Source organism: Sciurus carolinensis, chromosome 2 (assembly GCF_902686445.1).
Source record: "Sciurus carolinensis chromosome 2, mSciCar1.2, whole genome shotgun sequence".
Taxonomy (NCBI): Eukaryota; Metazoa; Chordata; class Mammalia; order Rodentia; family Sciuridae; genus Sciurus; species Sciurus carolinensis.
In genome coordinates this window covers 165,886,996-165,913,293 of record NC_062214.1, presented here as the reverse complement: position 1 = coordinate 165,913,293, position 26,298 = coordinate 165,886,996, and the positions used below count along the sequence as shown (strand labels likewise).

At 32.3% G+C, this 26,298-nt stretch overlaps 1 protein-coding gene across 20 annotated transcripts in view; it reads right to left on the bottom strand.

Moving 5' to 3' along the window:
* The window catches only part of Gphn (gephyrin), a 641,988-nt gene that overhangs the window by 300,966 nt on the left and 314,724 nt on the right, over positions 1–26,298 (bottom strand). For 13 of the 20 annotated variants that reach the window (XM_047539524.1, XM_047539518.1, XM_047539521.1 and 10 more), the window contains exon 5: positions 12,670–12,708. The exons of the other annotated variants lie outside the window; for them this stretch is intronic. In XM_047539524.1, the coding sequence (XP_047395480.1) occupies positions 12,670–12,708 (39 nt within the window). The remainder of the gene's footprint in view (positions 1–12,669; positions 12,709–26,298) is intronic. 20 annotated transcript variants of the gene reach the window in all.

Below are 26,298 nucleotides of genomic sequence, written 5' to 3'. Positions count from 1 at the left end.
TTTTAAAAGTTTTTCAGCGGCTGATTTTATAACTTCATTTGATGATAATGTGAAATTAGAATATAAGAGATTTGATACAAAACTTAAAAGCAAATATAAAACTAATAGGTCCCTAACCACCCCCCCCTTACAGCATTCTGTTCTTTGAATATGTGCTGAAGACTAATAGGTATACTTTATTATGCTTTTCTTTTTTTTAAAAAAATAAAAGTAATAAGTGATGTCAGAAAAAGAATGCCTGTTTCTTCCCCAAAATTAAAAAAAAAAAAATGCGGATGTGCTTTAACTCTGTTGGTGCTATTCATATTGTTTCTGAAATCTGAAGTTTTCCAAAACATTATATATTCCCCTTTACTTGATTGTTAAAAGACTGCAACACACGTGCTGCTTGAAAAATAAAATTTAGAATTTGCATAATTTTGTGTCAAATACAAATGGTTCTAAAATGAAAAATAAACAAAATGAAATAACCAAGTTGAGAATATGCCTGTAGTTCTTAAATTATGGAAGAAAGACTGATGGGTATATCAGAGCAATTATAAGGCTTCATTAAATTAAGGTAAACAGCACTGATTATATGATGAATAAACATAAACTTCCATTTATGTGTATTATAATTTTTTTGAACATAGATGTTGTGATTAATAAGATATAAATTCATTAAAAATCTTACATAAATGATTATAATATTAAAAATTGTTACATATTTTATTTAATCATCAGACAACAGATATAATTTACTATCAGCTCAGAGTTCACTAACTTTCTTGTTAGAATTCTTCACATTTGAAGTCATTTGTAGGTAGTGCTCTGTTTATCAAAACTAATCACTCTCAATCTCCAGGTCACAGACAACTAGCTTGACCACTGTCTCAGAGAGTAGTCAACATAGTAATGCTACTGCCGGGTGATTATGGAGAACTTTCAGAACTTTATTCTCTTTAAAGATGCACACACAAACAAAATTAGAATAGACAGTTATCTCCCCACTTAGTGATAACAACTGGGAACTCATTTAATTCCACTTCCGACAACTACTTTCTTATTCATACAGATACAATATTTTAATGCCCCCTTTCCTTTCTTTTCTCAACTTTTTCTCTTAACACACACACACACACACACACACACACACACACACACACCTCTCATTTTCCCTCCCATAACCTCCTTAATCATGGCTCAATATACAATAACAATTACAATTGAAACAGTAGAAGGGGAAGCTATGTTCTAAATTTAAAAAATAATAGACAGTGACATTAACCTTTTATCTAGACTATCCCCAAGTTCCCTTCAAATTCTTCATAAAGTTTTTCATCAATTTACTCATTTTCAACTAATGATATGTTTTTCTATAAGTTCGAACACTAAATATAAACTTGAAAGTAATTTTGAATTCAATTTTAATTACTGACATTGAATTCTACTGTTTTTCTTTATTGCACACATTTTGTATTTCACTAACCCACATAAGGTCTTAAAGGTTGGCTCAAGATTAATCTCTGTAAGTTTCCATACTCAGTTACTCCCAAGGTGCTATTAATTCTATCCAGAGTCAAATGTCCCTTTCCATCCTTGCCTGTATGGCCTTTGGGTAGGTGCTTACCACTTTTGTTTGAACCATTTCAATTGAAGTCAGAACTGGGGACAGGCAGTTAGTGTAGAAATAGGAAATCCAGTCAGATGGAGGAAATGGAGGCCATGGAGACTGCCCCTGGGAGAATGGAATGTCAAAGACCTCCAGAGCCTATTGGTTATCAAATCTGCAGGCCCTTATTGAGGACTACAGGCAGAGTTGCTAATTAATGCCCCCTGGGCCATCACCTGCCTGGATACCTTCAGCCCTCCTCCTGCCCATGTGCTTCTCACTTTTTGCATCTCACCTGCAAAACCAGGCCTAGTCACTTGGGCAGGAAAGGAGATAAGGGGGAAGGAACAGGAGAATAAAACCTATAAAAAGGACAAGATTTACTCATCCCTGGGAGAAGTCTGTTTTTACTTTTCTTTAATAAAGCTTCTTACTTTCTAATCTACACTTGCTTCTGTGGCATTATACTTCAACACCTAAGGAAGCAGAACTCCAAGGTAAATGGCAGTATCACAATGACCTTTTGATTGGTGTTATAACTTAGTTTATGCCCATTAAATCCATTCTCTATTCTGCTGACAAAGTGGTTTTTCTAAAATGTAAGTTTCATCATATTCTTTCCTTGCTTAACATCTTTCAAAAAAAAAAAGTCTCATTTCCCACAAGAAAAAACACATCTAAATGCTTTTTATATGACAAAGATATCATCCATCCTACCTACTTCTCCAGGTCTCTAATGCAATTTCTCTTTCAAAATTCATTCTGCAGCCCAAGTGACCTACTAGCTAACTTGTTATAGACTGTGTTTTTATAGTAGAATGGGTTAATAAATATTGATATGGATACAATGGACTACTGGTCAGTAATGGAAATGAATGTACAACTACATGAAACAGTCTATATTACAAAAAATGTGGAATAAAAGAATCAGAAACAAAATATTACATAGTATATGATTCTCTTTAGTAAAGTTTAGTAAAAACCAAAAGCGATCTATAATGGTAAAGGTCAAAGAATAGAGTTAACTCTTTTTTTTTGGTACTGGGAATTAACCCAGGGCTTTGTACATGCTTGGCAAGTACTGTACATTGAGTTACATTTCCAGTCTTAAAAATATTAAGACAGGGTCTTCCTAAGTTGCCCAGGCTGACTTCCAACTTGTGAGCCTCCTGTTTTAGCCTCCTGAGCTGCTAGAAATACAGGTGTTGCCAGAGTGCTGGACTAGTGGTTACCCTTCAGATTTGGGTTGTGACTGTAAGAGCATACTGGGGTTTATTATGATGATGAGAATATTCTCGTTTTGTGATTTGGATGCTGGCTACATTACTATGTTCAGTTTTAAGTTCATTAAACTGTACCTATACTATTTTCATATTTTTCGCATTTAAATAAAGGTAAACAACAATAAAAAACAGCTCCAGTGAAAGTTTCCCTGAACTATGTCCCTCAGGTCAACTTCATTTTTGTTCCTAAAATGTCACATATATACTACTACTGAATCAATTGTTATATTTTATTTATCTAGTTTTTTCTTCTTTTCAATAGTAATGTTGTCCTTAACTATTTAGATCATAATTTTCTATCCATATGACCCCAATCCTCAGCACAGTGTCTGAAGTTTAGTGGGTACTCAATAATATTATGTAAATGAGGGTTTCTAAATCTCTATTTTATCAACATTTTGGGCCAGATAATTCTTTGTTGTAGGGGATGCTCTGTGCATTACAGGACATTAAGCAGCATCTCTGGCCTTTATTCACTTAATGTCAGTAGCCTCCCTCAAACTGTGAAAACCAAAAATATCACTAGGCATTGCCAAATGTCCCCTGGTGACCAAAATGACCCCTGCTTGAGAAACACTTGTACATATATGTGTTTCTGTGGAAAAATACAAGCTAAGTTTTAATTTTTTACAAATAAAAAAGTTAGGTTCCGAAATGGTTTGCATGTTAAGGATGACTAAAAAGCACTGGAGGGAAAGTTGAGTTCTACATGTTAGAAAATGTTTATAATATGCTTTCAATGTCTAGATAGTAAAATATACTTCATATTAATTGCACCTTAGACCAATGTTTCTTTTGGAATTCCTACGCTGAAAAGTGCATTTGCCACGCAAAACAATTATGTAAATAAAAAGTGCTAATAGTATTTATGTATATTTAATGTCCTAATTATAAGTTATCTTCCAAGGTCTATATCTATAAATAGGCCATTCTTTCTACATTATTGAAGTTTAATAAATTTCTGTCAAATATTTAATAGTAAAGATTCCACAAGAAAAGAATAGTTACAAAAGAAACAAATGCACCAGCAATGGGGAGAAAACTCACAAAGAGCAAACATAGCTTATCAGAAAAAAATTGAATTTGTATTTTATTAATTTCATACCTTAGGTTCAGAATGTTTTTGAGTTGTCCTACAGTGAAGGACAAAAAATAATTGAGCATATTTTTTTGTTAATGGAGTTTGAGAAAAGAGAAAATGAATTGGTTTATATTTATGTATTAAAATGATGTAGCAAAAATATAAATCACTCAGCAAAAATTATTTCTTGACAAACAATTCCTCAGTCTCCTTCTTGCAATTAGAATCGGTCTTTAAGAAGAGAATATGGATCCAGTTTTATGTATAACTAGAATGCACCAATCAAAAAATAAATATAAGACAGGTCAATAGAGTAGTAGAACAGGATGGGGGGAGAGGGGAGGAGATGGAAGGGAGTAGTACTGGGAACTAAAATGGAACCAATTATATTATATGTATTTATGATTATGTCAAAATAAAAAATAGAATATTGAATCAAAAGAAAACTGTGCAAAGGGGCTGGGGAGATAGCTCAGTTGGTAGAGTGCTGTCTCGCAAGCACAAGGCCCTGGGTTTGATCCCCAGCACCAAAAAAAAAAAAGAAAAAAAAGAAAACTGTGCAAAGTAAACAGACATTTTAAAAGAAGAAATAAAAATGGACAAATATAAGAAAAGTTTTCATCTCATAATCTATAATATGCTAGTGAAAACATTTTTTAACCTATCAAATTTTAAGATTAAAAATGTTAATGGACATGCAATTTCAGAAACATATATAAATTTGTACATATATCCTAAAAAGACAATCTGGCAATATGTATTATAAGACCACAATTTTGAGTCAGTTAATCTGTTTTAAGGAAATATTTCTAAAATGATCATCAGAGGTATATATGACAATTTATATACAGAGAATGCTTGTGATATGAAACAGGAAAGAACCTAAATGTTTAATGACAGAGAAATTAAATTATCCAGACCTTGTTTATACTCTGCAGTGACTGAAAATCCTTTTTTTTTTTTTTTTTTTTTTTTTTTTTTTTGTAGAACAGTTATTAAATGGAGAGGAGCTTACATTATGTGAAAAGGAGATAGGTTAAAGCAAAGTTCTGGAGTTATGACTACCTTAATCAAATTCTAGTTGTTTAACATGCTAGTTTCATGATCCAGGTCAACATATTTAATCTGCTAATTTTTCTAAAACTATCTTTCCATTCTGTAGTACTAGGGATCTATTACTGAGCTACACCTCCAGTCCTTTTTAATTTTTATTTTGAGACAAGGTCTTGCTAGGTTGCCAAGGCTAACCTCAAACTTGTTATCCTGCTAAACCTCCCTAGTTGCTGGCATTACAGGTGTGAGTCACAGTCCCTGGCATTTAAACCTAATTTTCTCACATATAAAATGGTACCTGTTTTGCAGGTTGTTTTTCAAATTAAATAAGATACTACATATAGGGTTTATCAAAATGATTGACATATAGTAAGTGTCCAATACAGATATAGTAACAATTAGGATATTATTAAGAACCTTAAGATATAAAACTGTATATATGATGGATGTATTCCCAATTGTGCAAATTAACCAACTAGTTGTACATAATAATTGTGGGATGGGATAATTGATGGTTTTTATTTACTTCATTTTAGTTTTCCATATTTCTAAATTATTTTTTGGCAAAAACAACATATTACTTTTATAATCAGAAAAAGAGTTGTTATTTTAAAATTTTATTAAAAATATAATAGGAAAAACCTCACCTTTTTTGTCTCCTAAATGACTATGTAATTTTCAGTTAAAATTAGATCTTTAATAAATATCTCAAAAAGATCACCAATTTGGGCTTTTCTGGAATGCCTAAATCTGCAAAATGTGGGTTCCTAATATTCTGACACTAATCAGGAAATATAGAAACTTTTAAAAAACATATTTTTATTTGTTCTTTTTAGTTTTATGTGACAGTAGAACATGTTTTGAAATATTATACATACATGGAATACAACTTGCCATTCTTTTGGTTGTACATGATGTGGAATTACATTGGTTAAGTGTTCATATATAAGAACATAGGAAAGTAATGTCTGATTTGTTCTACTATCTTTCCTATTCCCATTCCCCCTCCCTTCTCTTCATTCCCCTTTGTCTAATCCAAAGTACTTCCATTCTTCCCTACCCACTCCTCTAATTATGAGTTAGCACCCACATATCAGAGAGAACACTGACCTTCAGGTTTTTTGGGTTTGGCTTATTTCACTTAGCATGTTATTGTCTAGTTTCTAGTTTCTACTAGCAAATGCCATGATTTCATTTCTCTTTATGCCTGAGTATTATGCCATTGTGTATATATACCACATTTTCTTTATCCAGTCATCTGTTGAAGGACATCTAGGTTGGTTCCATAGTTTAGCTACTGTTAACTGAGCTGCTATAAACATTGATGTGGCGGCATCACTATAATATGCTGACTTTAAGTCCTTTTGGTGTACGCCAAGGAGTGGGATAACTGGGTCAAATGGTGGTTCCACTCCATGTTTCCTGAGGAATCTTCATATTGCTTTCCAGAGTGGTTGCACCAATTTGCAGTCCTACCAGCAATGTAGGAGTGTATGTTTTTTCCCCACATCATGGGCGACATTTGTTGTTACTTGTATTCTTGATAATAGCCATTCTGACAGGAGTGAGATGGAATCTCAGTGTAGTTTTAATCTGCATTTCTCTAACTGCTAGAGATGTTGAACATTTTTTCAAATATTTTTGGGGAATACGGAAACTTGGAGACTTATTTTCTTGTTGATAAAAGAACAGTTTCCTACAGGTGTTTTTTAGTTTTATTTTGAATTAATTACTAACCTGCACAAGAACTAGGATATTTAAAGAAGCTTTGCCTTTCACCACTCTCACAAAATCTACCTTAATTTTGATCAGAGGCAGTGGATGAGAAAAAATTAACTTATAAGGGATATTTTCTTTTAGTATCTTCACTTAAGTTTCTATAAATGGATTATTAATACTGATTGTAAATTAAATACACATGCACTATTGTACTAGGTCCATAAATAAACCAAAGAAACAAGAGGAATCAAACATGAGGAATTCCTGAACATGAAGAATCAAATCTAAGCATTTTTATGTTGCTGATATGAACAGAAAATATTCCCAGTTTCCCTTAAGTACTAAATATTACAAGAAACCTAAAAAGCATTTTAAGATAAGTAAAAGAATTTTGACATTGGCTTGTATTTTAAAACATCTAAGTACCTAAGTAGTTAAGTTTTCAGGCATTGATTTTGATGTTTATGAAATTAAAAAATGTTAAATTTGAATAAAGGAGATTTGTATCAAATAGTTTATTCTTTTGAAGCAATTTATTTTCTTTTAATGATATGACATAGTTTTTCATAACAACATTGATAGTAGGAGGAAACATGAATAGAAATTAGGGGATATAGAGAATGGTTATTAGTGTATGCTATTGTTATTATATTCAAAACCAAAGAGTAAAACTACTTTCACAAACTGTTCATGTAAGGAAACTACATCTTTGACTATATTCCTGGATATGTTCAACTATCATTTAGTAGAGTGGGAGGAAAAAAGAAAAATTAGATGTTGATCTGTTTAAGAGTAGTTGCCTACCAAAAATTGCCTGATTGCAAGGAATTTAGAGGATTTTTGTTAGCAAATATAAAAAGACTTGAAGCCTAATAGTGAGATAGATATATTACCTTAGCAGGTTAACTTTCACACAAAGAAAACACATTATACAACTGTACTTTAAGTTTGGCTTTCCTTGAAATAAAATCAGGAGCTCAGAGATCACAAGAAAAAAAGCATACTTATTATTAATAAATGATGTTATTTATGTTTTCCTTATCCTAGGTCTTTAAAATATCTGCAAAAACTTTTTTTTAAACTTTAAAATGCTTTCCAGAATGAACACAAGAATAATCTTTTGAAGTTTTTCATTATTGTTAAGAAAACAAGCTAAATTTGGATGCAATTTCCATTTTAGTGCTTTTCTCTTGACATGAGAACTTTGCTCTTCCCATAACTATGCCATTAAAATGAACAACTTTAGTAGGACAATCAGGAGAAGGGAGAAAAACAGATATTAAAACTTATCCTAAGTGCAGCTTTAAAGGAATCAGCCTGAAGTAGTGAGGAACAGAAACGAAAACTGACAGGTCTCAAGTTTGAGCCCACATCTACATAGAGAGGACAAATTCCAAGTTTAGATGACTAGTTCATCAAGTGTATAATAAAAGCTAATAGGGTTGGAATTGTAGTTCAGTGGCAAAGTGCTTGCCTAGCATGTGTGAAGCTCAGGATTTGATCCTCAGCACCACATAAAAATAAATAAATAAAATAAAGGTATTGTGTCCATCCAGAACTGAAAAAAAAAAAAAAAATTTAAATCTAGTGAATAGTCTGAACCTTCTGACACCAGGAATTCAAGTGAGTTTTAATTGATAGGATAAATTAAATTTCCGAACACTGTCAATATTGATCGGTACAAGAGCTGTACCTTAAGGCAAAAGAATCCTCACTGTGTTTGCAATTACATTCAAGAACAAGTTCATACATACTAGTTATTTATTTATATCTAACCTTTCTCTACTCTTTCACTGTACAACTAACATGTCTGGTTTTAGCTAATGCTGTTTTTTAGTAGTTACCAGTGAAATCTCTAATCTGTCACTGAAGGCACTAGGCAATAAAATTAAAGACTTCTACTGGCATTTAAATTATTGTCAGAATCCATCGGCTGTGATGAAGATTTTTTTTTGTTGTTTTTTTTTGTTTTGTTTTTTTTTTTGGTACTACGGAAAAACCCAGGGGCATGCAACCACTGTGCCACACCCCCAGCCCTTTTTTTTCACTTTATTTTGAGACAGGGTCTTGCTAAGTTGCTGAGGCTGGCTTTGAACTTGCAATCCTACTGTCTCAGCCTACTGAATTGTTGGGATTACAGGCATGTACCACTGCACCTGGCTTGATGAGATTTTAATACAGAAGACATTCCTATTCTTCAACCAGTGATGTTTAGAACTGGTAAATGAATTTCCTTACATGCAAGCACTCTGAACATTTCCCTCAAAGAATTAGAAGAACAAAATTTTGTGGATGACATTAGAAATGTATTTTTTCTTAAATGTCATTTTTCCTGTCCTGGAATATAAGCCCTTGAGAGCAAGGTCTTATAACTGTGTCACATACACCTGGCAAACTACATGATATAGAGTAGTGTTTCTCACCAAATTCTAAAAGATTTATTGTATGTAATGAATTAATTTCTCTCCCATGCAAACAGAATGATACTAATTTATGTATCACACTTGGGAGAACTGAGAAAATACTCAGTTTTATATTTAGATGAGGAACCTCAATTGAAAAAGGTAAATGAAATACATAAAAATCATAGAAAAATTATTGAATTAATGTGTGAAAACATACATCCATTCCTCTTTTAACCACTCCACTTTTAAACTGCTTGAAGACAAATGCCAATTCTTTGTTACTTTTGTAATTCCTGTAAGGTGTACAACAATATTGTTTTCAATTTAACTCACAATGTATATCTGTTCTCTCTCTCTCTCTCTCTCTCTCTCTCTCTCTCTCTCTCTCTCTCTCTCTGTCTCTCACACACACACACACACACACACACACACACACACTTTAAACCATACCTTCAACTTACTGCATCAGAATCTCTGGGAGTTGGGCCTATTTTTTTTTTTTTTTTCCCAAAGAAAAGTCTATACAGTAGATGGCTGGGTATCTAGGATGAAGGACCACTGAATTAAAAATTAATTCCTGTTCCCACTGATGTTTCCTCTAAATAGCAAGTTTTCCTCATCTCAGTCATTTGAACTCAAGCTGTTCAAATGTGTACTTCTTCTCTATAAAAATCCACATTATTCCATGTGGATAATGGCATGGCATCATTCTGTTCTAAAGCTGGCATAAAAATGAACCAACAAACTTAACCTTCATCAGAATCATTTCTGCTAACTTTCAATCATCTAAGATCTGTGTTACTTTAACTTAATTTTTCCTTTTATTAGAATACAGCATCTTCAAATTCTTACCATTTGGCCCTTTTAGTCTTCCTAAAAATGTATAATTTCTTCTGTTCCTAGTACAATATCTTGAACTTATCCATCCTTCATGTTAATTAACTTCCCTGATCTCTTTGCTATTAATTTAATTTCCTCCAAAACAGACAAAAATATTAAAAGCTACTCCCACTCACATAACCAAAAGAACTGAAAGAAAAACATACTTGCTCACCAATGTTCATAGCAGCATTACTGATAAAAGCCAGAGGGTGGAAACACCCAAGTGTCCAGCAGATGAATTGATAAACAAATTGTGGTATATACATTCAATGGAATTTCAATCAGTCTTTAAAAGGATTTAAATTCTGATACATGTTCAAACACGAATCATCTTTGAAAACTTAAGGTAAATAAGACACAAATAGAAGGACAAAACTTATGTTTCATTTATATGAGGTACTCAGAATGGGCAAATTCATTGAGAAAGTAAATTAGGGTTTACCAGGAATTGGGAGAGGCAGTAAAAGGGAGTTTTTGTTTAATGCATATGGAATTTCTGTTTGGGATGATGAAAAAGTTCTGAAAAGAGTGGTTATGGCTCTACAAATTGTACTAATGTCACTGAATGTACTAATACCACTGAATTGTACACTTAAAATAGTTTTGTTATGTATTCTTTATATAACAAAAATTAATAAAATGATTTTTTTAAAGTTAGTAAATGAATTTATTAACTTTCCTAAAGTGGTTTTTTTCTTCAAACTGACTAATTTTATCTCCATTATTAAAGTAAAATTATAAAAAAATTCTGTCTAGACTTGCTTCTATGTTCCCTAAATTTATCATTCTCTTATTTTATTTTTTCCTTTTCCCATTTGTTTTTTATAAAAGCAAAATAAAATTTAATACGGTTACTCAGCATTTTTCACATTTTGAAGCACAACAATGGTGTGGATATACATAGAACATCTCACATTTATACATACATTGTGTGCATGCACACATACACTCCACTTTATATCTCAGACTCTTGCAAATTAAATTCCCCCCAATTCTCTGCTTGTGTTTGATTTTTTCATTTTTAAGTAAGACTACAAGCTTTACAATGCAGAAAATTTTATATTGCAACTTATTTTTAGATGCTAAGTATTCTGTAAATAATGGGAAAATATAAATTTCAAAAGTCTACCCCCACACAAGAAAAGACAGTTTAAAAGGAGAGAAAGATAAATACATCAAAAGGTTCTCCAAAAAACAATATTATGTAAGCTATGGGGAGGCTAAGAAATGATATTCTCAAAGGAAAAAATGGAGCAGAGCTGAAAGTGACTTTAATTTGAACTACAAAGAAGCATAAGATAATTAAATTTATTATTTTTAGAGATGATACTTGTAAAGTTTCAAAAAATTCTTATGGTTGTACTAAAAAGAATAAAATTAATAGGAGTAATTTGTTCTCAAGAAACCCTGAAAAGTAGGGTGAAACAAATTAAAAAATAAATTTAGGATATGGAAAATAAGTGAAAGATCTCATAAATAAAGAGTAAATTTACATAACATATGAAGCAAAAAGATAACTGAAGCAAGGGTGATGGATGATTTAGACAAAATAAAAGTTCCTAAACAAAGAGAAGAATGTAAGTTGTATTTTTTTAAAAAAGCAGGAAGGACAGGTAGTAGTGAGTTTAAAAAATCAGTTTAGGAGTTAACTGGACTGGGCTGTTAAATAGCAAAGCATTTTCCTATTTCAAAGATATGTTTGGACAATACGTAGGCAAAATTTTTCTTGGAGGTAAAATCTGATCAGGGTTACAAGACAACAGAGGCAACAGTGATTTACTAGATGCAGGATATTAAAAAGGAGGCAATACAAGCCAATCAGCAAGTTGCCAAGTTTACAGGAGATGAATGCAATGTCTCAAGTAAATTAATGTGGCAGCCATGGGCAGCAAATAGAGAGAGGAGGTCATTGTCAAACAAACTCAGTCAGCAGTCTAATTCAGTGGCACAAGGCAAGTGGAAATAGACAGCAAAGTGCTAAACAATTTGCACCTACTTACAATATTACAGGCATAGGGTTGACAGGGCAAGATCAGGCAGGCAGATGGCAGAGCATTTGGTAGGTCACAGAATAGGAGGATGATAGGAAAGCAGATAGACGATGCTGAGCAGACTAAAATGCTAAAAGAGCAGATGGATATGGCAGTGCCCAGGCTTTTGCTGATGGACAAAGAATCAGTGAGTAAAGAATGCAAATTGTTCAGCAGATGAGTGAAGTGGAGGCAAAGAGGGACAAAATCCAAAGGCAATCAAGCAGGAAGACAACAGTAGAGAAGCAATGGCAGATCATCAGAAGCATGTGCGTAGGGCAATGACAAGCTGTCAGCAGGGGAACAAAACCATTCAGGAAAAGATGAGATTGAGAGTGAAACAGTCTCTGAATTGGGTGTCTTCCATCTAGGAAACGGTAATCCATAAACTGCATATGAGAATCCACAAGAGAACAGCACACAAATGGAAACAGCAGATGGATTTGAACTCTATTGCCCAGGGATACAGAATAACCCTAGAACATAGATACATAACAATCCACAAGGAAATTAAACGGATGGGAAAAATGGGTCCAAGCATTTTTTTAAATGATGATAAAAGAAACCAAAACACTAAAAATTATTAATCTGGAAATGATTGGCTGGGATTGAAGTCTTCGCTTACCCCTTTCTGGAGCCCACAAAATGGGAATGTTGGGAATTTCTGCAGCAGAAAAACAGAAGAGAAAAGGGATTTCTGATTCCCAGTTTGAGGAAAGCAGGTCAAATTTAGGGCTGCATAAACTGGTTCAGGGAAATAAGAACCAGCCTGAACCTTCTCCATTCCTCAGAATCAACCATTTCTGAGGTCTGAGAAAGGTTTAGGAAGCCCTCACCCCATCATTCCCCACAACCTCCCCTTTCACACTTACCTCCAGTGCAAACAGTTTCCAGCAAGGAGGTACTTAGGAAAATTCACTCCCATGTTTACATCATGGCAAAATCTGAGGAATGTCAACTAATGGTACTTTCTGTGCAGATTGGGTTTCTGATTCAGTGGGATTCGTCCCGCTTTTTGTGAGTGAGCAGAGGGCCAATTACTAGAAACTACCTACCTCTTTTAAAGTAGATTAATGAATTGGGGGAAGTAATACCAAATATACATCGTAATACCAGTAAATACCTGGGTGGTCTCATCAGTTGTCTTGAATTTCAATTCAACTTATATGTTGATGACTATAAAAAGTAAAACTTCTGGCCCAGACTTTTCCTCTGAACTCCAGATGCATGTAACTAACTGTAATCCAACATCTCCACTAAGATATCTAAGTCTACATGACCAAAGCAAAACTCCTTATTTCCCTCAAACTTACTCTTTCCACACTGTTCTCTATTTCAGTAAATGGCAACTCCATCCTTTCAATTGCTCAGGTCAAATTCTGCATCTTTTATCTGGCTTCACTCTTTCTCTTATTGTTATTTCTACCTTCAAAATGTTCCAATAATCTACTCCTCTTGTCTAAGTCACTATCATTTTTCACCTGGATTATTTTAATAGTTCTCTAACTGGTTTTTCTACTAAAATGTCAGGTCATGCCGTGCATCTGTTCCATTATAAGAAATACGTTATAAAATTTTATGTGATCATGAAGTCCTCTCTTTTCTCCTTTAGGTCTTTGCTCAAATGTAACTTCCTTGAAGGATGGCCTACTTAAAATTATAATACTCTTTCCTGCCTAGACTGTCTAAACTCCTTCCCTAGTTTATTTTTATCCACTGGAATTATCATCTCCAATACTATGCATTTGATCTGTTTTCTTATATTTGTGTTTGTTCTCTCATTAAAACGTAAATTCCATAAAGGTAGGGACTTTTTTTGTTCTAATTAGTTATATATGATATTAGAATGCATTTCCACACATTATACATAAATGGAATATAACTTCTCATTCTTCTGATTGTACATGATGTAGAACCACACCAGTTGTGTAATCATATATATACATAGGTTAATAATGTTCGATTCATTTTATTATCCTTCCTACCCCCATATCTCCTCCCCTCCCTTCACTCCCCTCTGCAGGTAGGAACTTTTGACTTCTTTGTTCATTGTTATATCCCCAACATCTTGAACACTGCCTATTATATATACATAAATATCACTGTTTATTACATATTTGAGTTCAGGAAATATTAATTTCTTGTGGGGTTTCTCATTCCTTAACCTTAAAATTTGGTCGCATTCTTTTGAAAGTTCACATATCATGAGCTTTTGGATTAACAGAGAAGATAATGCACAGTAGGACAGTAATATTCTAAAGCAGAAGTTGGCAAACTATAGGCCACGGGCCAAATCCAGACTAGTGTCTGTTTTTTTATTTTTATTTTTTTGTATGGCCCACAAACAGAATAATCTTTACATTTTTAAATCATTTGAAAAAAACCAAAAGACGTGAGAATTATATGAAATACAATTTCAGTGTCCACAATAAAATTTTATTGAAGAACAGCCAGGCTTATTCATTTACATCATTTATGGCTGCTTTTGTGTTACAGGGCTGGCAGAGTTGCATACTTGTGACTGACTATATGGACCATGAAGATTAAAATATTTACCATCTGATTCTTAAATAATGTTACTAACCCTTGTTCTAAGGTATTTTATATTTATAAGGCAAAGAGTAATAACTAAAGCTTGAGCAAAGATAAACAACAGCTTATTAATAATACTGTTGCCACTGTTGTCCATGATACATTTCTGAAGGTGCCTATATACTAGGATTGCTGCCAATATTATGTGAAAGCATTCTTCTCATTCCTCTAAATATTATTTATTCCTACTGGTTATACTCATCCATGTATCTATCCAGAGTGGTACCATTTTAAGGGACAGGATACAGTATTGGTAAGTCTTGAAAATGGCAAAAAGGGGAGGGAATGAAAAAGAAAGTAAATAGGGTCTAAAAACAGAACTCATATCAAAGTATTACATAATTATCCAGACTTCAATATACAATATTTAACAATAGTGAGAACTCTGCATGATGTGACTCACTTTTGGGTTATTACTAAAGTGACCTTATTATAATAGGGCTTGCCTATACAGGTAGTCCTGAATTATTGTAAGTAAGTGACACATTATAATAGGGCTCCATTACATTTATACAATATTTAAAACTAACAATTATTTTCTCATTGGTTCAAATACATTTTGTAGAAAAGCATTTTAAAAATTTGTAAAACTACCCAAAATCACATCCTAATAAAACTGACCTATCTTATTCTTCCATAAAGTCTCATTATGGAGGATTACTATATGTGAGGAAAAATTACATTATTTGCTGTATTCAAACTTATGGGAAGGGGTGAAGAAGCTAAGGGAAGATAAATTATCCCAATGACATCTATCACTGTAATGCTATCCTCATTCTATGCAGAGGAGTATAATTTTTTTCCTTTTTTGTATCAATTAGTACTCCCCACATGATCAACTGCTTCTCCTCCCTATTTTTGCTTTTGATCTTGGTTTCCCCTCTCTCGGTGAAGTTGACAACAGGTCATCTTGAAACTCCATATCCAAGAGGTTTACTGATACTTTTTTTCCTAAGCATATTGTGAGAGAACTTGGATCCCTTCTGAAAATTGTCATCTGTGTGTCATTAATGATTATTAATGGTTAATCCCTTCACTGGACATTTCTTCTCCACTCTAATAACCATGCTTTTCCCAGGCTCCAATATAAGCAAATGATACTAATAAAATTATTAGAATAATTCCAAATACCTTATTTTGTCATTTGAATTCACTTTCTGACCCACTACCAGTTTCCCCTTATAGTAGGCAAAAACATAAAGTTATATATATTCTGCCCTTCAAATACAGTGATATTCTGAGTTCACAGTACTTGACAGATATAAACCTATTATTTATTGTCACCTAACTACATTTTGTGTAAAAAGTAACATGGCCATTTTATAGCTGGATATCTAATACACAGAAATGAATTTACATTCTTGCTTTCAGAAAGTAATGAAGAAAGGATATATTAAAATCTTCATGACTGAGACTCTGAGATAAATCTGCCTTTAGCATTTATTCATTTTTAAAATTTATTTTGTTTAATAGTTTGTTCTTGAAAGATATTTAAAAGGAATTGTATAGTTTTACCATTGTTTGAAATTGAAATATTTTTAGCATTTAAATTGGAAAATACTTAATTACATTTTATTGTCAATGTGTTAGCATGTATTTTGTAAAACCAAGATATTCTGGTATGCAGCCTCCATTCATTTTATGAATGGAAGGGTGAGTTGGAATGATGATTTCAAGCGTCTATCAGTGAAAAATTTAAGGTAACATAAGCATTTATTATTTCCTTTCTGATATTACTTCCTTTTCCACAACTATGCTATTGTCTTTAGTTACAATTCTGCTTTTTTTTCCTCCACAGGAAAATCTTCTTATATTTATTAAGCAATTATCCACTAATTTTTAAGCTGAAGCTCTTTTTATATTACAAAGAATAGAAATGTTCAATGGAGGGAGTAATAATGAATGATTATTTCAGATAATCAAAAAATTTTCAAATCTTTATGTAGCATACATGGTTTTAAAGCCTGCTATGATTTAGATGTGAGTTATTACCCCAAGAGACCATGTGCTGGAGGCTTGGTCCTTACTGGGAAATGGTATGAAACTTAAGAAGTGGGGCCTAGTGGGAGGTCCTTAGAGGAATTTATTGGGGGAGCTGCCCTCAAAGTGACCCCTGAGTTCTCTCAAGAGTCTGCTTTTATAAAAGCCTGAGGGTGATGGTTGAATCCCTCTCTGGCTTCCTTTATGACAACGTGACCTCTCCTCACTTGCTCCCACCATGATGATGTCCTTAGTTCTTCAGCAGAGGCTGAACCAGTGAGGCCACCTGATCTTCAGCTTTCAACTTTAAAAACTATGAACTGAATAAATTTCTTTTCGTTATAAGTTACCCAGTGTCAGTTACTTGTTTTGGCAACAAAAATGGACTGTCTTACTTATATTAACTCACATAACTGTTGTATGAAGTATGTACTTGTACTCCTTCATTTGACATAAGAAAACAAAGAGAAACTTACGTTTTGTAATGTCAGATTTGAACCTGAAGTTCAAATCCAAAGAGTTTGTGCTTTTAATCACTATATTACATTGCTTCATAAACAGATAGAGAATACTATTTTTCTAGTTAAGACTCCACTTAGTAAGAGAACTTGCCATAATTTGTATTTAATTTATTTGTATGTTTACTCAAGGTATGATCTCTCTTCCCCATAATGTCACCATAAAAGCTGAGAACATAGTGTGGTATAGAGTAGGCATGTAATTAAGACATATTTAAAGAATAATTATGATATGATTTTATTTGTGGGTTTGTCATATATGAAATTTTTACTTTTGCCTCATTTTCAAAATTCCCAAACTGTGACCTGAAGGAACAATGTACTTTTCTCTTTAGTGTTGGTATGTGGAATAGAACCCTTTCAAATTAACAGTTTTAAATGCAAGGTAATTTATTACCCTAATTATTTATTTAAATGATATAAATTCATGCTTATAATTCCCCCCTAGAACCATTATATGATTGTATTTTTTTTAATGTATAAATATAGTAGAGGGTATGGACATTGGGAAAGTCTGTGGTTGGTGGAACAAAATGAACGTAAAAATAATATAAAAGTAAATGGACTTTAAGGGAAAGTGCAATATTTCACTTCAAATACTTTCTTGCAAAAGAGCAATTTAAATTTTAGTGCATTGCCAAGTGTAGAATAAGAACCAGTAGGTAGAAATATTAAGGTTACAGATTTCAGTTTGATATATTTGGACTCTGAAACAATTAGAATTGTCTGAGCAATGAACTCTCAGATGGAAGAAGAAGTGATTGAGATGTTCAGGTAAAGGCTGGGAATGATAAAAAGGGCATGCTAGAGCTTTAAATATGATGGTATTTAGTTTCCTCAAACTCTGAGATATTGTGATTTTTCTCTATTATTATAAAGTTTGTAATTTTATATAAAGTGCTAACTATAAGTTAACTATATGCAGTACTATGTAACTATGAACTATTTATAGCACTGACAAAATCTATGATAAAGTATTTCTTGATTGTCTTGATTCTGAGAGAAATATTGGCAAAAGATTCCCAAACGACAAAATTGAAACTTGGTGTGTCACAGCAGTTTAAAATGTGCACCTAAATAATAGTGGGGAGAATTACTTGATTCGTGGATTAAAGCAGAACTCACTGTCCTTTTTTTTCCCCACAGTGCTGGGGACTGAGTAAAACCAGGATATAAAAACAATCTTCAAGAAGACTGAAGTAAGCTTTGATGAGGAAAGTATTGATATGCCTTTGAAAAATGCTAGATTTAAACAGGCTATTTTAAGTGAGTCTTGTCGACCTCATTTTAGTGACTGTATTGCCTGATAGTGGACTTAGGAGTTGTAGTTTCCAAGGTATCTTTGAATAACAACAATTACTTTTTATCATCTCTACATATGGTACCACTCTATCTGCTATAAGAAAGAAGGAAAACAACATAGATCTTGAATCCATCCTTCTATACAAAGGTGAATTTTCTGTCTAGCCAGGAATATTTTACATTTATATTCCTATGTTATCTTGCTCATACATTTTCCTTCTTCCTTACTCCCATCAGTGATGTCTTCTCTCCTACCGAGAATCCTATTTCTTTCTTTCAATTATTTGTTTAAATTCTACTTTCATAAAATTTCACAGATATTCAATTCTCTTTTAATATTTCCCTTTAAAGAAAAATTTTGGCCTGAATTGGTTGACCATTTCATTACTAGGTTTACATTTTCTTGATTTGTTATTTGACCATTTTAGGAGTACTTTAGCACAATGCTCAATAAAGGGCAAGGTACTTCATAAGTATTTGTGAAGTTGAACAAAGACAATGAATGATGTTCTTAAAAAAGTAGAAGGTTATAAGTATGTGTGTGCTCTGAAACATACATTGCTTTGTAATAGATAATGCAAATGTAATAGATAATGGGGTTGTGGCTCAGAAGTAGAGTGCTTGCCTAGTACACTGGGTTCGATCCTTAGCACCACAGAAAAAATAAATAAAGATAATGTGTCCATCTACAACTAAAAAAATATTTAAAATTATAAACCCTGTGTATAGTGAGGGATATTATTTTTTAACCTGATTTAAAATTATACAATGCATTCATGTATTAAGATATCATCACATAAGTGGGCTGGGTTGGGGCTTGGTGGTAGAGCACTTGCTTAACATGTGTGAGGCCCTGAGTTAGATTCTCAGCACTACATAAAAAATTAAAATAAAGATATCATGTCCATTTATAATTAAAAATATTTTAAAAAGATGTCACATAGTACCCCATAAATATGTATGTTTTATGTTTTTATGTATTAATTAAAAATAAATTTAGTTATAAAAGAGAACTATTACCAAAAAGCTATCCTTTTACACATCCAAGCTCTATCAAACTACATCCAAGAATTTAAAACTACAAAATAAATAGATCTAAAACAAAATAAATCGATTTGGTTGTGATATATATGTTCCTAATTAACTTTGCATACTGAAACCTTTAGAGGTAGGAGGCTGCCAGGTCCAAGTGTTTAAATAATCTACATTCTTCATATCACAAAGATTACAGAAATTTTTACTCTTATAACTTTATTCCATGCCTTAAAGTTGTAGTGGGGAAATGTTGACTGCTATTCTTTTTTTTAATAGACATATTTTAATATTTTAATAGATATGTTTACCAGGTAGTCTCCAGAAGTACAAGGGTTAGTAGAAGTATTTGAAGCTACTATCTCTAGAGATCATAGGTGCTATTATTAATGAAACAAGGAAGAAAAAAGATAAAAATGAACACCTACTAAGTGTTTATAAAGTTGAGAGGCATTACATTAGATCTTTGTATATGCATTATTGTCACTTACTAGCTTGGATAATCTTGGGCATATCTGTATTCAGTTTCTCCATCTTTTCAGTAGACATGACAATACTACCTGGTTCATATGACTGTTTTGAAAACTAAATGAGTTAAAATACGCTTAAAACAGCTTTTGACACATGGTGTTATATATGTGCTATTTTTATTATTGGTTATTTTTAGTATCTCAATTATTAGAAACAAAAACTCTGAGAGATAGGTATTAAGTTAGCAGATAAGAAAACTAAGGTTTGAACAGGTTAATGTGACTTGGATTTCATAGTAAGTGGTAGAACTGGTTTTCAAATTCAGGTTTGTCTAACCTAATTTTTTCCATTATACCATATTGAATTCCCATATGTTTAGAAAAGGTGTGACATGGTGTCCAGAACTATTTTATAAATATTACAGGAAGAGAGGTTTAAAATGATGTCAACTATAACCATCAAATCTGATCATAGAGGGATGTGTATTTTATTCAATCTAATTCTAAATATTTCAAAATTAAGGGTTTGTATTATTCTGTTTTGCTGGCAAGTTCATATTGTTAAATTCAAATTGTTTAATTCAAATTCATATTGTTAACTCAAAACCCTAGTTCATTATGTTATTTTGAGTTTCACTCTGCATAACAGGTATTTTACTATTCAAATAATCCTAGAACTAAAAAAGAATATTCACAGTATTTCTAGTATAAATATTCTAGCCGGGTATGGTGGCACACACCTGTAATTCTGTAACATGGGAGGCTGAGGCAGGAGGACATAAGTTCCAAGCTGGCTTCAGCAACAGAGAGGTGCTAAGCAACTCAGTGAGACCCTGTCTCTAAATAAAATACAAAATAGGGCTGGGAATGTGGCTCAGAGGTTGAGTGCCCCTGAGTTCAACCGACTGGTACTCCGACCCCAATATTCTCTAGTATCAGTATATGACATTTTGCTAGTTAAATAATAAATGTTTTCTAGACCATTGATATGCAGTTGAAAATAACCATATAATGTAAATGATCTATCTTAGTGATCAAATTTTCTTTCAGAAACAAATTATTAAACATGCTGTTTATCCTATGCTTCTGTTACAATATAGGAGAATTTTTCTGATTATGAAAATGTTTGATGGTAACTTTTAGGTAACTCAAATGTAAATTCTCACTTTCACAAAAGTAACAAATTGAGCATCATTAATATGTAGTTAGTAACAGGTTAGTTTTGACTTCTTCTCAGTGCTTAACACAATATTCTTATTTTTTAAGAATTACAAGAAAGAAAATTAATGACTGAACAAAATTATACCTGACATATAGCATACATACCAAAAATTATGAAAAATATATATATCAACAAATTATTTATAAAATAAATACATTTTCTTTTCTTCATATTAGAAATTTGACATTTACATGAAAAACATTCCTAACTACCTAAATGGAAAATATTAGTAGAAAAGCTAAGATAGGAATCTGTTCTAAAGAAAACTAAAGTAGGCTATAAGCAACATGCCTTTGGGAATTCATAGTCTTTTTTATAGGAATTCACACTTCCTTTTTATAAGAATTTGAGTATTCCCCCTACTCAGCATTGGCCATTTTGTCAGATGACTTTTTCTTTCCATAATACCAGTCATAAGAAACTGGTTTTTTTTTCTTTCTTTTTCGTTCCTTTGTTTATTTTTGATTGGTGCTTTCTACATATACATAAAGATGAATATTCCTTATATCAAATTTATGGTTTGCTAAAATTTTTGCAATTTCTTCTTCTGTAAGTTTACTTTATAATGATCAATTATAGCAACCCACTTTTTTGTGTGTGTGTGATGCTGGGGATTGAACCCAGGGCCTTGTGCATGTGAGGTAAGTACTCAACCAACTGAGCTATATCCCCAGTCCAGCAACCCACTTTTGTTAGGAGGCAATGCTAAGAAGTTTAGCCTCAAAACTTCAATGTGTGCAGTGTTATGTAATTAAATCAAATTCGTAAATTTTGAACTTTCAATATTTTATACATTATTTAGAATAAAGGATATTTTATTTTGTTATTTTATACTGTCTATAGGCAATAAACTTCAATAGGGAAAAAAGATATTTTTCCTTTGCTCAATTTAAATTTAAAAAAAATTTTTAAAAGAAACCTAACATCATTTCACATTACTAAAGAACAAAAGATAAAAGTAGGAAAATTTTTTAAAAAAATGAATAAAGATGACTTATTGCCATCTAATTGATCGGGGTTTGCAAACTTTTCTGCAAGGGGTGCGATGGCAAATACTTCAGGTTTTTCTAGTTAAATAATCCTGTCTGCAAGTACTCAATTCATGTACTATAATCATAGATAATACATAAATGAATGAGAGTAGCAGTATTCTAATAAAACTTCATTTACAAATATTGAAGTTTAAATTTCAAATAATATACACATGTCACAAAATATTCTTTTTACATTTTTTTTTCTAGTCATTCAAAATATAAAATCCATTCTTAGGTCACAAGTCATGCAGAAAAGGCAATAGGATGATGGATTTAGCCTATGGCCAGTTGGTCAATCCTTGTGTTAGATGATGAGTTTTTTGAGTACAGGGACCATAACTTACTCACTTTTTAACTCTTGCAACCAGCATGGCATTGGATACATACTAAGGATTAAAAACAAAAAGCTTCAGGAATGAATGAGTACATGAGACGTAAGTGAACACTAGGCTTTTATTTAACTAATTTATGTTGAAAGTAATATATTAGTATATAATCCTTAATTCTGATATACCGAAGTAACTCTAAAAGTGTTGAAGTTATTTTTTATCTTGTAAATCATAAACAATTTAATATTTTCTAATTTACTATAAATGTAATCACTTTTTAATAATTATATGTATACTTTATATATATATCTTAATCTTCTAGTCTCTTCTAGATTTATATGACTATAACTAAACTTTTATTTTTTAGACACACATTTCTTTTAAGTGATAATCAGACATAGAGATAATTTGTACAGCAATGAGTTTTACTGAATTTTACAATTCACAGCATTTCACCAATGTCAAGGAATTTTCCAGCTTTCATCAGATTAGAAAAATGTAATATATTCTTTAAAAATAAAACTTGTATTAAAATAAAACTAAAAAGTTAAGGCATGTGGTTATGTTATCATATGAAAGTTTTGATAGCATCTGAAATTTAGGCATGTATCTATCAAGTGAACCATATTCTATGGAAAAAAGGCCTAAAAATAGAAACAAATTTACAATTTAGGAAAACTAATTCTGATAGCCTTATTCCTAAAACATGGAAACAGGATAAACTTTGCTAAACTTGCTATTCCTTTTTACAAGACCTGGGAAGAATTCTAAATTGACAAAACTTTTCATTTCCTTTAGAGTTCACATTTACTGACTGAGACTTGAGGTTGCTTTATTTCATTCACTTTATCATTTCTCACCTTCATTTTCTCCTCTAAAACACAAACATCCACAATTGTCATATGTGTTTATAGATCAAACTAGTTATTGACAATTATTGACTAATATATTAGTACTTTAAGGGAGACTTTTATATTACTTTAATTTTGTCAAATTAATAAGTCAATAAGTTCTATCTAAAAATATTTGCAATCCTAAGTTATCTACACGTAAAAGTATCTAGAAAAGTTTATTTTAGGCACAACTGTCAAAGACAGACATGTTGAAGACAACTATGTAATTCATGTCCAGAATTATATTTGTAAATTCCTATCTGACATGTCAGTATTATATTATAAATACTATAATAATTGCAAATACTGAAGGGTATAAAGAAAATGAGAAATCAGTAGAATAGTTTTTGGTGACTCTGTATTGCTTTTGTTTATTTTTAACTTTTAAATTGGTGCATTTTAATTATACACAACAGTGGGATTCACTGTGACATATTCCTATCACAGGTATTCATACCACATGAACTTATATATGTAAAATGCAAAGTGCAGTAATCCTTTAGCAGAATCAAGTTATTAACAATCAGATAAATTACCTCTTCTCAAAACACAGATGGTTAAGAAGACATATTTATGTATATTTTAATGCATGTTTAAAAAAACCATAACAACTTTACCCAAGGCATTTAAGGATATAAGAACATCTCTATGATATTCAAGTAATTGAAAAAACTTATGTAGACTCTTATAAACTAATTGTAAACCCCATCCAAAAAAGAAAAAAAAAAGAGAGAGAGAGAGAGAGAGAAAGAAAAAAGGAAAAATAAACAGATACTAGAACAGCCCAAATTGAAGATTTATATTCAGATGGGAATGATCAACTTTGAAACTTATTCTGAAAAATTAATACATAATTTAACAAGATAGCAAAGATTTTATGAACATACTTTGAATCTATGACTATATTTGTCTTTCAAAGTTACATAAAAAAAAGAACAACTAACAAAATTGGCAGTTACAGAGCAATTAACAAAATGTATTTAACCCTTATAAGTTAACTCTTACATAAAATGCCAGGAATAGTTCTCACAGAATGCTCACAGCCACCTTGGTAAGTAAGTACTTTTATTTTCATCATTTTAAGGAAACTAAGGCATAGAGTTGGTTAAATGGCTAGAATACTGTAGTATAACACAAAAATACATATGGCTTTTGTGTATGTATATATGTATGTGTATGTGTGTATATATATATATATATATGTGTGTGTGTGTGTGTGTGTGTGTGTGTGTGTGTGTTCGTGTGTGTGTGTATACATACACATATAATATCTTCCTAAAACAGAATTCTTAAAACCCTTGGAATTCTGTAAGTTATAAGAATACTTTTTACTATTCATACAAATCTCTAAATCTTAGGCCCCTAGATTGCCTTAAGATGTTGTTATCATCAGAAATACCAAGTGACAAGAAGGTTGGACCTTTCAATGTCACCCACTAAGGGAAAGGACTTAAAATCAGCATATTACAGAGATACAGCCACATCAATGTTCATAGCTGCTCAGTTCACAATAGCCAGATTGTGGAACCAACCTAGATGTCCTTCAATTGATGAATGGATAAAGAAAATGTGGTATATATATACAATGGAATATTACTCAGCCATAAAGAACGATAAAATTATGGCATTTGCAGGCAAATGGATGAAACTGGAGAATATCATGCTAAGTGAGATAAGCCAATCTCAAAAAACCAAAGGAAGAATGATATCGCTAATAAGTGGATGATGACACATAATGGGGGGTGGGAAGGGTTAGTGTTGGGGTTGGAGTTGGGTTTAGGGAGGGGGGCAGGAATGGAGGAAGGAAGGACTGTATAGATGGAGGGGAAGGGTGGGAGGGGAGGGGGGGAAGGGAAAAAATGGCAGAATGAATCAAACAACATTACCCTATGTAAATTTATGATTACACAAATGGTATGCCTTTACGCCATGTACAGACAGAGAAACAACATGTATCCCATTTGTTTACAATAAAAAAAAAATGAATTGAGCTCTCTAAAACTCTTCAACAATAACATTTACAGAGCTCATGAATTGGTGAACACATCCAGATGTTGGAAAGTACTGAAGAGGGCATGGGACTTCACTAATCCTTTCTTCTTGCCCTATGCATCTTTGCTAACTGGCTGTTCCTGAGTTGTAACCCATAATAAACTGGAAAGATAAATTATTTTCCATAGTTTTGTGAGCCACTTCAGCTAATTATAAAATCTGATAGGGGGAAGTTGAGGGAGACCCATGGACTTTGTAGCAAAGTAGGACAGAAATATGGGTAACCTGGAGACCCAATCAATATTTGAGACTAGCTGCTAAAATGAAACCAGATTTGTGGTATAGTCTTTAAAACTATGCAGTCTGACTGTAACTCTAGGTAGGTAGGTAGGTAGTGCCAGAATTGAATTCAAATACATCAGAGGACATTTGTGCCTGGAGAGTTTAAGTGTTGAAGTGGTTGGTGTTAGAAAAAATCCCATACATTTATTATCCCTAGTGTGAGTAAAATCAACAACCTATATATGATCACCTTGTTAGTCTGTAGCAGAGTTAGAATTCAAAGATTTGGATTTTCAGTCTAGCATTGTGGTATTAAGTTGAAGCTCACAGGATACAAGATACTTGGTGAGGTAAATGATTTCCCTATGATTAAAAATAATGATGCTATTTGTTTATAAATGAAACATACTTTTTTATCATTTTAAATATAAAAATAAGTAGTAGCATAAGAATATCAAACCACCATACAAAAACTAGGAGTATTTAAACTCAAGGTCATTTACTTCAAACACTGAACAACCGAACTGCAAAAATCAATGCCTTTACATGTGTAGTCCACTTCCCTACAAACCAGATCAAATGAAACCAAACCAGACCAAACCAAACCA